General features: G+C 36.7%; 1 protein-coding gene across 15 annotated transcripts in view; it reads left to right on the forward strand.

Moving 5' to 3' along the window:
- ROBO1 (roundabout guidance receptor 1) overlaps window positions 1–14970 on the forward strand; it is a 1062787-nt gene that overhangs the window by 1035582 nt on the left and 12235 nt on the right. For all 15 annotated transcript variants that reach the window (XM_005606101.4, XM_070252490.1, XM_070252492.1 and 12 more), the window contains 2 exons: window positions 7200–7606; window positions 10588–10740. In XM_005606101.4, the coding sequence (XP_005606158.3) occupies window positions 7200–7606; window positions 10588–10740 (560 nt within the window). The remainder of the gene's footprint in view (window positions 1–7199; window positions 7607–10587; window positions 10741–14970) is intronic.

Here is a 14970-nt window from a genome sequence, read left to right on the forward strand (position 1 = left end):
TGTTGGCTATCTTATTTAGAATTATCAATTCTTATTTACCTGACCAACGTAGTAAAAATAAAGCAGGCATGGGAATAGGCAAAATCACAAAAAATACCTTTCCCATTTTGAAATCAGCTTGATTGTCCTATTGTTTAAAGACTTCTTTTACCTTCCTGCCATTCCTGAAATTAAATTATGCACCAAGTCACTTCATTTCTAACTCCAAAATATCTCTTGATTTTGTTCCTTTGCTTCCATTCCTACAGCTGCTAAGGCAGGCACTCAGTCCCTATCCCTTGAAATATTGCCATATCCTTGAACGGATCCCCGCTTCTCTTCTCTCTCCTGTTTGCAGTCCACTCTCTGCATTAACTTTCTTTACATACCAGTCTGGTAATGTTACTCCCCACTCAGAGTCAAGTCTTACTCTTTAGCCCAATATTTAAAGCCTTTTGCAATCCTTTCCCCTTTACCTACTTCTTCCCTCTCAGTTCTTCCACACACCCTCTTTTCTAATTAGTCTGTTTGAGATTCCCTGGATTTGTCTTAAACTCACCAACATCCAGGTCAGCATTGCCACTTCCTGGCCCACATAGGGCTGCTCGGGAGCTAGCAGGAGGGCAGGCCACTCTTGCCTCCCGTGGCCATCTGTCACCAAAATCCTCAACTTGCTTAGTGTCCTCTCTAAGCACGTGTGTCTTGTACATTGCTGTTTCTTTGATTGTCTGGCAAGCACTTCTCATCTTTCCAAGCGCTGTTCAAATGCATCCCCTCTGTGAAATTTTCCTCAGGTCACTTGACAAAACTCAACCATTCCTTTCATTTACTCTTCACATTTGCTATTTGTATTTCTGTTCCCTATTTAAATTAAAAGCTCTTTGAGGGCAAAGCTCATCTCTTACTCATGCCACTTAATTCCACAAAGCTTTCTTCAATCAGTATTTGATGAATGGAATCTGATACTACAGGAGAATTTGGAGTTGACCTACCCCCTGCTGTTTTAGGGGGATGAATACTTATATGAACTTGATGTGGGACATGTATAATTGGGAAATGTATTGGGTACCTACATTTAAAATCCAGTTTGACTATATTCAGCCTTTTATAAAAGATATGATTTTCAGTCTATAAAGAAATTAAGAATTTTATTTCCAGGATTGTTGCTGGGAATAATAATGGACACTAATAAGAAGAAGATGAAAACCTATGAAATGAAAAACTATTACTGCTCTTTTATAATGAAGGCATAGTAGATAGAAATTTTTGAAATACAGATAAACAAAATGAAAATACAAAACTACCAATGATCTATGTAGTCAGTCACTTTTAAGACCTCAGTAAAGATTTTTTAAATCCTTCATCTCCACAAACACTCACATTGTTTTGAATTTATGATATGCCAATATTATTTTTAAAACTACTCTTTCCACTGAACACTGTATTTTTCCATGTGATTAACTTTTTATTCAAGATACTTATGTGAAACAAATGTGTACTAGAATTTATTTAAACAATTCCTTAATGTTGGACATTTAAGTCATGTCTACTTCTTTGATACTATATACAGTACTATGCTTCCCATCTCTAGTTAAATCCTTGAGTGAAGCTTCTTCTCAAATCCTTCACCTATAGGGATGCCTGCCCCATCAGTAGATGACTTATGTTACTCACCATCCTGCCACTCCTCTGATGATGCACTCATTAGAGATAGAAAACTCTTTCTCTACAGATTTCCTTCTAGTGCTTCAGACCTGCATATCCAACTCCTTGTTCCCACAGATTTTTACTGCTTGGATATCACTCAGAGCGATGCACACATCTACATCCATAAAAGCACTGTCCTACTTCCTACAGCCATTTTGTCTTGCCTGTATTACTGTAATGGTACATAAGTGGTCTTGTTGCCTTTAACCTTGCCCCTTCTTCGCTCTAATCTTCCTGCTGCAGGCTGTGCAGAGGCATTTTCCTAAAATGCAACACTGATCATGTCTCTCCATTGCTTAAAATCTCTCAATGGCTTCCCGTTTCTCTTAGAATAAAGGCGAGATTCCTTAATGTAGCAATCAAGGCCCTTTTTGACTGACCCCTGTGAGCCTTCCCATCCTTACCCATTGCTGCTCCCCTCCTCACTGTTCTGTTGCCTTCACTCTAAGTTTCTTCTAGTTCCTGGAATGGGCCGGTGTTCTTACCCACCTCGAGGTCTTTCCATATGCTGTCCCATCTTCCTAGAATGCCATTATCCCCTCTCTTTTTTGGAGCTAACATTTATGTATCCTGTAGGTCCAAAATTAAATGTCAGATACTCTTCACAGAATCTTTCCCTCACACCCCAACTCTGAAAGAGGAGTCAAACCTATGTCTTTTCACAGCACATAGACCTCCTCTGGCATGGAGCTTTGTTAATTCTGCATTATCATTGCAAATTTAATTAATTGTTTGTCTCCTCCACTGGATTACAAGTCCCTTCAGTTAAGGTACATATCTATTTTATTTAGTTGAATGTCTAACATAGTGCCTGAGTTCCTGTTTCTATTACTGCCTAACAAATTACATAAAACAACCATTTTAGTTTACTCACAATTCAATAAATCAGGAATTCTGAAAGGATTTGCCTCAGCGATTCATCTGCAATCCACATGTCTTCATCTGGGCTGTTGGGGCTGGAAGAAGAACTTCCAAGTTACTTTCTTTACTCATGTGTCTGATGTCTCAGTGCTCCGCGGCTTTTGTCTGTTTCTACATGAGGTCTCATCATCCAGGGTCTCTCCACATAGTCCACACTTCTCATAATACAGGGATCTCAGGGTGGTAGCACTTCTTACATGGCAGCTGGCTTCTAAGTAGGCATGAAGAGAAAGTTGCCAGGCCAGTTAAGAGCTACATTCAGATCTGGCACAGTCTCACTTCTGCCAAATTCTTTTGACCAAAGCAGTCACAGGGTCCACTCAGGTTCAGGGGTGTAGAACTAAACCACCTCTCTTGATGAGGGACTGGCAAATTCTTATTCCAGAAGAGCATTTGGGATGGGAGATATTGTTATGGACATCTTTGCAAAATGCAGTCTGCCATGGCCTGATACATAGTTAGCTTTATTATGTATGTATGCCTTAAAATGGAATCCTTCCATGGCTTAAAGTATAAAGCATTCCCAAAGCTGTAGTTGCTTGTGATCCCTTCGGTCTCAGAATCTAGTAGGGTCTTCACCATAGTGAGTGCACAGTGAATGTTTAAAGAATGAATACATCATTTTTTACTTTTATGTTTATTGATTAGTGGCATATACAAATAGTGTGATGTATATCAATAGGAAATTACTGAACTAAAACCATTATAACACTACAATATTTAATTAGATAACATATCAGACTTGTGTTGTTATAGATATTGAAATTTTGACATTCTAATGAACTTCTAGGCTATTCCATTTTTGTCTAAAACTTGGGAAACTAGGGGACCAGCATAATAGGAGTCTTTCTTCTCTCTTTTCAGACAAATATGAAAATAATATAATTAAACTTTTTTACATATATTGTTTCAAAAAGTGTCTGGTAATGTTGAGTTGACTGTAGCTGATAGTAAAAAATCTCTTGAAAAGTAAAAGTGATGTTCATATACGGAATAGGAAATTTACTCATATTTTATTAATATAGACAAACTGAATATGATAGAGTGGGAAGGAAAAGAAAATAAGAAGGCAAAGGAAAATTAAATATCTTGTCTATTTACAAACTGGGAAATGGTTAATTATACAAAGTATTGAAGCTTTACCAGTTCTAGAAAAAACTCTCAAATGTATGCATTTTCCCCCTTTTGTCTTTTGCCTGGTAAATGGTATGTGGTGAACTATATAAACACCTGCTTTCATAAATTAAAGGCATTGTCCCCTTCTTCTCTTGAACACATTTATGAAGGCATCATTTTTGCAGGAGCCTAGAGTGTTGTGATTTGCAGTCATATACTTGTACATTATTTCAGAAGACGTTGAAACCCCTCAGGGGGAAAAATCTAGAGGGTTGAGGTTCATTTGTGGCAAGTCCCACTTGATTGCAGCATCTTGAAATAGCTTTTTGTTTTCAAATAGAATATATTACATATTTCAAACTGTACATGTTTATCACACATTCCCTGGGCTTGCCTTATTTGCAGATGGTTTGAATAAATTTTTCTGTCTTTGCTCAGCATTTGTACAGGGAGGTAGTAGTTAAAAGCAGCCCTTGTTTAACATGAAGATGTTTTTGCTCTACAGAATGTGAATTATCCAAATAGAACAATGCCGGCATCCTTTTATAGTGAAGTTGGCTGTTCCACATCCCTTTATTGATGGTTAAAATAGTCCCTTTTGTGCTAAAAAGTCTTCCATGTCTTTAAAAAAAAGAAGTTTCTTGTGGTATTTTGGATGTGCATGCTGACAAAGACTGTAAATTGACTTTTAAGTATGGTGTTTTATTGCAGTCCAAATTAAACAAAGGTTTCCCTCCTATGTGTATAACACAATCCATATTGAAACAATTATCCATTTTAATCTCTTAAATAACTTCAGCTTTGGCACATTCTTCATATTTCTTCTAGTGCCACACACAGATGCATTAGAAACCACCCATAAATGAAAAATAACACATTATGTTGAAGAATGGTGTGTATGTATATACATATATGGATGTGTATATATATTATTATTACATATATGTGTATGTATGTGTATATATGTATGTCTATGTATGTACGTAATAATACCACTCCTAAAAGAAAGGTCATGACCTTGGAAATGAAATGTGTGATTAAATTCTACATTTGATACATACTAGTTGTGGGAACTTTGTCAAGCCCCTTTATTCCTCTGAATTTCAATATCCTCATCTATAAAATGGTATTAAAAGAAGGACCTTGGAAATTTGTCATGAGAATTAAGGGAGTTAATGTTGTAAAATATACTTAGCTACAAAGTAGGTGCTCAATAAATGAGTTAATTGTAGTATTTTAATAATACTCTATGTTTAATGCTTTCCATTTGTGTTAGTAAAACATGTTTATTGAAGTGTGTCAATTCACTGGGACGGAAAGCAGAAAACTCTTTTCGTTGAACCCCTCCCATCCCATCCCCAAAACTGTGTTATATTGAACTTCCTTTCTTCTCTCTATAGTAAGTCCCTTAGTTAGACCTTGAGCAGATCCTGTATGGTTTTGTTTGTTTGCTTTCCTTTCATTTAAGACCCTGTCCTGTACATTTTAAAACTATTCTCATACACTCCCAGACATCCCTTGCAGATTGCACCAGTCGGTGGCTATGGTGGTATGGAGTAAGGGGGCATGCTCTGCTTTTAACTACTTCTCTCCTCCTGCCTCTTTCAGGTGCATTCTCCTAAGTACTAAAGCAAGGAAGAGGAAACATAAAAAGGGCAAATTTAATGAGAATTCAGTCTTATTGGATAGCCCTAATGACTACTCTATCTCATTTTACTCTATGAGTATCATAAGGATAGTGAAGGAAGAGGGCTGGCGCCAACTTACCCCACTGATGAAGGACTCAGTCCTGGGCAGGCATTTGTGGTCCTTGACCAATTTAGCCACCACTTCAGTTGGACTACCAGTCAGCGGCATTTATGCCATATCGCTCCTAGTCTCCCAGGCTGTGGAGGTCACCAGATGACATTAGATCCTAATCTCATCTACCCTCCAACACTAGTTCTTAAGTTGGCAGGCTTGTGAGAAATCTATCCTCTTGACGTCTCAGGAGCACAGAATTTGATGAGGTGCTGTCATGACCCTTCCAAATGATATTCCCCCTTATGTCATCTCTTTAACCTTGCTTAGAGAGCACTGGAACTGTCAAAGAAGCCACTGACTAAGTAGTCCTTCGACTAGAAATCACTATATCTCTTCCCTTTATTGAGGTGCTTTCCTAATTAAGGAGTTAATCTCTTGGCCATTCTCCTTCCTTGAGAATAACTTCTCTCCATAAACCTTACTTTCCACTAACGTATAAACGCTCTCTACCTTCTCAGTCATCTCATAGTGACCGTGGGTGATGGTGTTGGATGGTAGTGGAAGGGCTGCTTCTAACTGGTGATGTTCTCCAGGGCTGTGGAGAGATGGCTGAAACTGGTTATTGCTAACTCTGCGAACTTTCGTTGTAGCTATCACTTCAATTTGTCCTCAGCTTTGGTCCTTAACTAATTCCAAGACATCAAGAAAAATGCTTTTAAGCATTTTATTAAACAGATAAGTGGAATAACGGTGAAAGCCATAGACTTGAAAATAGCTAATAACCTTAGTGAAGCTCATAAGTGAGTAATTCAGAGAAAAATTGCTCTTGGCTCCCATAGCACTTTTTTTCATAGAGTAAAATCTAAAGGAAATTGTCATATGCTGAATGTATAAATTTTTAACCTATGAAATTCTACTCTCTGTAGAATGAGTAAATGAATGAATGGATTGAATGAATCCCTTTGCTTGCAATGGTGGGAGTGGTGATGAAAGAAAAGGGAAAGGAACATGTTTATATGTTTATTGAGCAATCTGTTTCAGGACTGATGCCATGTCTGTTGTCTTTGGTAATACGAAGCTGTCAATAATATCCCATAGGCTTCAGGACAAATACATAAGTATCAAAGTCAAAATAACTACTACTTCTCTTTTTTTAACTGAACATATTCCAAACGGTAAAACACAAGGAGACCTACAGTTAGCTGAGTATATTTCTATTAAACATACTCTGGTTTCTCTTCAGATCGCATAAATCTTTCACGTTTTTAAACTTGAATCTAAAGGTAGCCTAGTTTGGAAGTGCCTCTGGTTTTGATTTTAAATTTATTAAAATCCAAAATAAGGGGCTGGCCCCGTGGCCGAGTGGTTAAGTTCGTGCGCTCCGCTGCAGGCGGCCCAGTGTTTCGTTGGTTCGAATCCTGGGCGCGGACATGACACTGCTCATCAAACCACGCTGTGGCAGCGTCCCACATGCCACAACTAGAAGGACCCACAACGAAGAATATACAACTATCCACCCGGGGGGCTTTGGGGAGAAAAAGGAAAAAATTAAAATCTTTAAAAAATCCAAAATAAAACTTTGTCACATTCTGATTTCCAGTTGTTTCTTCTGAACAAATTAGCTCCACAGCAGCAAAGATCAAATCAGGGTACTCGTGAATTTATTGGTTAATTTATTCTTTTGGGTCTTAAATAATGAGCTGAGCCATATTTGTTTATGTTTCTTCCTGCAGACGGCAGCCTGTGAGCCCCCCACCACCGCCACGGCCGATTTCCCCACCGCATACTTATGGCTACATTTCAGGACCCCTCGTCTCAGATATGGATACGGATGCACCAGAAGAGGAGGAGGATGAAGCCGACATGGAAGTAGCCAAGATGCAGACCAGAAGGCTTTTGTTACGCGGGCTTGAGCAGACCCCTGCCTCCAGTGTTGGGGACCTCGAGAGCTCTGTCACTGGATCCATGATCAATGGCTGGGGCTCAGCCTCAGAAGAGGACAACATTTCCAGTGGACGCTCCAGCGTGAGTTCTTCCGACGGCTCTTTTTTCACTGATGCCGATTTTGCCCAGGCGGTGGCGGCTGCAGCAGAGTATGCTGGTCTGAAAGTGGCCCGCCGTCAAATGCAGGATGCTGCTGGTAAGTTGTACGCTTTTCACCACGCTGGAAAAGAAAACTCAATGTGTGTATGTCAGTCGCTGATTATCTCCTATAATCTTATGTCCTATGTGAAATGCAGAAATTATTACTGTGTTTGGTTTTTTGTGGGTTTTTTTGCTGCCTAAGGAAACCAAGGTCTGAGAGTATGACATGACTTGATTATTTCCTTTTTCTTGACAAGACTTTTTAAATCTTCTATTTTATTTTTCTTTAATAAGTCCTATGGAATGGGTGAAGCTACCTGGGAAGTCTTCATTTTTAAGATAGTCACAGCAAATATATACGCAATTTCTTTAGGTATGCATATAGCCAATTAAACGAGGTTTGTGTTATATGGTATTTTTTTTTTTTAAGATGTAAAAAGTCAACAGAATAAATTCGTTATGGCAGTTCTCTTATCCCATTTAATTAGACATTCTCTAGGAGAAATAAATATTCAAGGGAGACACTAAACCATTGGAAACTGAGCTATTTCTCCTTAACCCATTCTCTTCACACCCTCTCAATTAGAATATTAATTCAGCTGGAAAGATATAAAGATGTCTGTAACATACATACATTTTCAAGCATAAAGATGTCCCATACTTAAGGTAAACATTGTTAATCTAATAATTTGGAGGGCAAGTTAATCTGAAAACTTATATATGTTTTTTCTATTTTCCCTTTTCATTGCCAGTAGTCTGTTTTTATTACCATATATCCATTCCTATGTTTTAACCCATTTTTACTTATCTCCTACTCCTAACCCTGTTTAGAAAGTAAATAGTATGAGAAAGAAAAGAATTTAAATTGAAATCCTAAATTTATCACTTGATTTTCATTTCCGTAGAATGGAATACATACATATATATGTGTGTGTGTGTGTAATATATATATGTAATATGTATATACACAATCACACACACACACAGCACACACATATATATATATATACACAAACACATTCACATGCACATTGTGTGTGTGTGTATTTCTGGTAGCCAAGATAATACAAATAATAGAATAAAATAATGTAGTCAGCAAGAAAGAAATACGTTTCTGAGACAGAAAAGACTATCACAACAAATCAATAACTGCTATTTTGTTGTTTTATTTTTCTTAATAATTTAATAGATAGTTTAATAACTACCACGTTGGTAGTTTTCCATGTTCTCCTCAGATATTGGATTGGTTATTATTTTTTGTCAGTGTTGAATATATTCAGAGAAAATTTAATTCACATCATGAAGTTATTTCTATATATAATTTATCAAGAATCTGTTGCAGGAAAAAAAAGGTCTAATATCTTTCAACATATTATTATAGAATGCATATTTATTTCAGCCCAGGCCTGTATTTTATGATATTCAACCAAATTTCCTTTTTTTCTCCCAGTAGCTATTGAGTGTAATAAAATAAATTTGCAAATCTACCTATCTTTCCTAATAAATAAATAACATTTAACTTTATATGTAGCTTTTGTTTCTCCTTATTTTTTAATCTTCTTTAAAAAAAATTAAGAAAGTGAAATTAAGCATCTCAAACTACTGCTTTCAGATTGCATTAAGGGTATGTTTCAGTTCATTAAATCAACGAAACATAGAAATAACGTTGAAAATTCATCTGTGAACGACCTTATGCCTCAGGGTCTATGAGTAGGAGATGGGCCTACACAATAGAATAAATAATGGGTTCAGTCTCAGCCCTAATTCTCTCTTTTCATGGATATGTAACTTTAATTGTAATAGTCTCCATCATAGCCAAAGAGAGTTTGGTTTAATATTTTATTGTATTGTAATTTAGCGGCACTTCTGGTTTTCATTTGGCTCATAATTATAATGAACTAAACATGCATTGGCCCCTGACTATTAAAATGTTCTTTTCAGGAAAGGGTTCTGCTTATCATATGACTTGAAGTTAATATGAATGAATAGTCCAATCATGTTGCTTCTCACTTGGCTGCATTAATGTCTATTATTTAATATGCTTCAGTTAGCATCTTTAAATGTGTTGACTTCACTATATGTGACTTATCCTGTTTATAGCCAAAAGACATGTTGTCCAGGTCTGTTTGAACTTTCTTGTGGTACAACAGAAAGTTCTGGATTTGTGTCTCTGGAATTTCTAGAAACCAAAATAGTGAAGGCCAAGTATAGGACCAATAGATATTGATTGCCATTATGGATTAAATATCTTGTGCCATTGTAAAATACACAACATCTCTAAGACAGCCAGAGAACTTGAGAACACTGAAATGTACCATGTCCTATTAGCAAAATGAGTATCACTGTCACCTGCAAGTACTGTCCCTCCGAAACCAAATAGCCAAAACCCACCTCTGCTGCCACCAAAAAACAGAAATCTCTGGAGGGATCACTTTAAGTGTATAGAACCAGCAAGTAAACACCTTGTGATAAAAAAGGGTGTAAATAATTTGGGGCACATCTAAATATGTGAGCTAGCTTAATTTCAGGCCACTGAGAATGTATTAAGATATTAGGCATCTGCCTTCAAAGAATAGCATAAACATATATTTAATTAAAATAGGGGATGTAATTAGTGCTGTTTATTCTTAGAACATGTATTTCTTAAGGACTCTGGCTATTCTTCTTGAGAAAACAACAGACATTGGATATATTATACAAAAATTTAATTACTATTTTTGTTTAACAATAATTTTAGTGAAGCTAGTTGCAAAAATAATTGGAATATTTTTCTTGAATAAATAGGTGTCATGAACTTGAACAGAATAAAAGTATTGTGGTTAAAAAGAAGAAAAGAGAGGCTGAAAATGCTTTTAAAGTATTTTTCCCAGTGGATAGCTCAAGGAGAGTGATAAAAATCCTATTATTTGCTAGAGCAGTTTGTTTAAAGCTTTTTTAAAAGAAATTAGAGATGTTTCTAGTTTTCATGTTTTGTTTTAATTATTACTCTTGTAATTAAAATTCATTGATGGGTTTGGCTTTGTCGTTTTTCCTCAGGCCGCCGACATTTTCACACAGCCCAGTGCCCTAGACCCACCAGCCCTGTTTCTACAGACAGCAACATGAGTGCTGCCGTGATGCAGAAGGCCAGACCAGCCAAGAAGCAAAAACACCAGCCAGGACATCTGCGCAGAGAAGCCTACACAGATGGTGAGTCCATTGAAATGGATGAAAACGTCTATGAATCTTGCATCTTTGCCTTGGCTCTCTATCACTAGAAAATGTGTCCACTGACATTAGAAATTACATTAAAAATTCATTAACAGTAAGCCTCATATTACTTGTAGGAATGATTGACTTCCATATCTTGTCAAGCATCTCGAGTCCTTGCAGTTTTCTAATAAGCTAGTTATTTAAGAAACTAATACAATGTATACTTTTAATATTTTTAAAAGGTTATTTTATAGTGGCAAACAAATAGACGGTATTGTAGTTGATGTCATGGCATAGGATTAACCTTTACCAGATTCACCGGTTAGTCGTCCAAAGTGTCCTCTTTCTTTTGCCCCTCAGAATTTTACGTTCAAATAGAAGACAATAAACTTATTTGAATATCAATTCTAACTATAGCAGTGTTACAAACAGTAATTTTGTGTACCAAGAGGCAAATCGAATCACCTTCCTTCATACCTTTGCATAGAGTATCGACTCTCACTGAGGAGGTAACGCTTGTGTTCTCAAGAGAGCACAGGACACTCCTGCAAACATTGTGATGTTGTCTAATGAAAGTGCCTCAGGTGGCCCAGCATTTATTAAACCGCGACCTTCTCGTTTTATAAAACAACCCTAAGGGCTTTGTTGGAAATTCGTGTAGGATAAATTCTCTCAGACTCACCCGTTTTGTCAGCTTCACAAAATTTGCTAAAGGGGTAGGGGAGAAGGGTGTCACAGGCATCATTCCCCACCTCCTGGTCCTCCAGCCACAATCTGATTAGGACTTTCATTACCAGTCAGCAATTTTTCAAAAAGGACATCATTTGCCATTATCATATGAAAGCCTAATATTATAGATCCTTATCCAAGGTTACAAGGAGGGTTTTCTGAGGCTCTTCTCCGTGTGATTCCTGCCACTTGACAGAAAACTTTAATACAAAGCTCACAGCATGATGAGCACAAGTAATTTTGCAATGAGTGGCTGTCCATGCTATTATCTGTATTTTATTTGAAGTATTTTCTCTCACTAGCATCTATCTGATATTAGACTGCATTAAATACTGGCATGACACAGCGCACCTGGGCCTCCTGGCTTCTGCCCAGCTCTCTTTTGTCAGGGAAACTGAGCTGTCAGAATATTATCTGATTTTGAAGGGTTATTACAGTGGCTCTCTGCATTTTGTCTGTGAAGGGACAAACACTAGGTGTAAATCCCCAAAGTCTATCGGCAGTTTTACATTTATGGGACCCCTGCAATGGCATTTTATAAGTTTTATAGCTGTTCTATCAGTTTTTATTATCTAGAAGAGAGTGCTCTTAACTGAAAAACTAGTCAAACATCCAACCTTGATGTAAACATGTCTGGGTTGAATACATAAGGGAGAAAATCTGGCCTAAAGCTGTGTGTAGCCCTTTCCACATCTTATTTATGTTTGTTTTGAGGGGCTTCTGGCATTGAGTGATGCTTTTCAAAAATGCTTTAAATAATGTAAACATGCCAAGTTAAAGGGCCTGGCATCACACTTATAAATTACACTAGGCTCGAAAATTGTGATCTATATTTATTGTCTCACATTCTGCAATACTTATTTCAATGTGTTTGATAATTAAATATAAATTCTAACTAATCTCTGAATAATAGCTATTAAACTGAATGATGAGGCACACAGGTTTTTCAAAGTTAATATCAGAAATATCAAAGAAATATATTGAAATATTTGTAAGGTCAGAAAGTTAATTTGAAATATTTTTGAATTTCTAATGTTTCATTTCATAGAAGTATTATGCAAAATTATCATAGTATATATTATCCAGTCGAAGCCAATGGTTATTTTCTCAAATAGTTTTTATGATAATTTTCACAAAAATAGACAACATGGAGGTATGACTAAAGATATTTTTAAAATTTTAGCTTGAACTTCCTTTTAGCATTTTGATAACCAATTGTGTTTTAGTTAAATTTATTGTCCTAACACGTCCTGAAACTTATTCTGGCTGCTTTCTGACTTGGCAAAAAGATAATAATAAAACTACATGTTATTTTATACTTATGACTTAATGTATAGTGATTAACTGAAATCATATAAATGCAGGTACTTCTTAATGCACCAAATAAAAGAAATGCACACACTCTTGATAGCAGTGATTATGACATGGAAACAAAAGTTATTTTCTCAGAAATTATCTTCTCAAATTACTACACTGCATTTTTAAAAAAAATATTCATAGACCATTTTCATGAAGAAGCTCAATTACAAGCACAATTTGTACAATTATTAAAAAATAAGGAGGGGGGGGGCGTAGCCTGGTGACGCAGCAGTGAAGTTCTGCTTCGGTGGCCCAGGATTCACCAGTTCGGATCCCGGGTGCAGACATGGCACTGCTTGACACGCCATGCTGTGGTAGGCATCCCACGTATAAAGTAGAGGAAGATGGGCATGTATATTAGCTCAGGGCCAGTCTTCCTCAGCAAAAAGAGGAGGATTGGTAGTGGACGTTAGCTCAGTGCTAATCTTCCTCAAAAAAAAAAAAAAAGAAAGGAGGGGAAAAGAGAATTTAAGGAGCTACTAACTGTTAAAATGCGAATTAAATATATTAGTAAGGCATGGATAACTTTTTTTCATTTTTGCTTTTTAATGATTTAAATATATTAACTCTGACGGATGAGTTTGATTATTGTGACTAGACTTGTGTGAACTATTTTTAGAGTATGGTATATGAGTCTTGGGTTTGTGGCATCTTTACTTTGTAAATTTTGTTCAAATTATGAATTTCCTTGGCAGAATTTTTGTAAACTATATAAAGAAGGATAAAGAGTGGCTATGTCTGAACTGATAACGAGTAATTTGTGAGAATCCTCATCCGTGAGCTCTCTGTTAGTTTTCTAGGGCTGCCATAACAAAGTACCGTAAACTACGTGGCCTGAATAACAGAAATTTGTTTCCTCACAGCTCTGGAGGCTAAAAGTCCCAGATCAAGGTGTTGGCAGGTTTGGTTTCTTCTGAGGCCTCTCTCCTTGGTTTGTAGATGGCTATCTTCTCCCTGTGTTTTCACTTGTTCTTTCCTCATTGTATGCATGAGTCCTAATATCCTCTTTTTATAAGGGAACCAGTCAGATTAGATTAGGGTGCACCCTAAGGACCTCATTTGCCTTAATTACCTCTTTAAAGACCCTGTCTCCAAATACAGTCTCATTCTGAAGTACAGAGGGATAAGACTTCAGCATAGGAATTTTACGGGACACAATTCAGCCCATAACAGCCATGCAGCCCCTGATCCATGGCACTGTGACCATACCGTGCTCTGTAGGTAAGTACTCGGCCTCATCACCACCCAGGGAGTACTCAGTGCAAAGTGGAGTGCTCTGTGCTACAGTCACAGTGACAGGCTGAATCCAACTATTTATTTATTTCATGTTTGCCACTTACAAGTTTAACTCAGACGAAGGTTAGGATTAAAATATATGAATATTTATCAGGCAGAGTCACAGCGAGTTAAATCCAAGCATAAGTGCATTTCTAGGACCTTCTAATAGATTCTTCCCACCCTCTCTTTTCAGCTCTTTCCGATGCATTTACATACTTGATTTAAAAACCAAATCTACATTATTTCTCCAGCCCTACTTTTCATAAATTATAAATTCACCACCCTCTTTGGAATGATGTTATGTTGACTTGATTTATCATTAATTACAAGGTCCTGGAACTTCAAGTAGTTAAGTAAATAGAGTGCTGGATCTACGTAGCCAGTTAATGCTGGCAGAATTGTCTGCATGCACGTGCCCTTACATATTACTTTATGTGCGTTATAATGGTGTTTGGAGAGTTTTTTTTTTTAAATAAGGAATGGTGTTTGTATGATTATATAAAGAGTCTTTACATATATATAACAGATCCGTGATCCCATTTGTTAAATCCAATTTGAGCTATTAGTGGTATAAATTGAGTAAAAGTACATTTATCACTGTGTGAAATATAGAATTGTTCATACTATGATAATCCCTGGTTTGACTCAGTAATTATTTTATAATATCTGAAAAAGAATTTATTTGGAAATCTATTTATATAAGAGATCAAATGTACCAGCATTTCCCTCTGTCGATTAGATAGAGCGGGAACTATAGACAGGAAGTTAGAAGTCTTAGAATTACCATTGGGTTCTCATCTCATTTTCTACCTGTGTCATATATAGCACATCTATATAGAGCATCTGTAATAGACCTTGTCT

This window comes from Equus caballus, chromosome 26 (assembly GCF_041296265.1).
Source record: "Equus caballus isolate H_3958 breed thoroughbred chromosome 26, TB-T2T, whole genome shotgun sequence".
In the NCBI taxonomy this organism is placed as follows: Eukaryota; Metazoa; Chordata; class Mammalia; order Perissodactyla; family Equidae; genus Equus; species Equus caballus.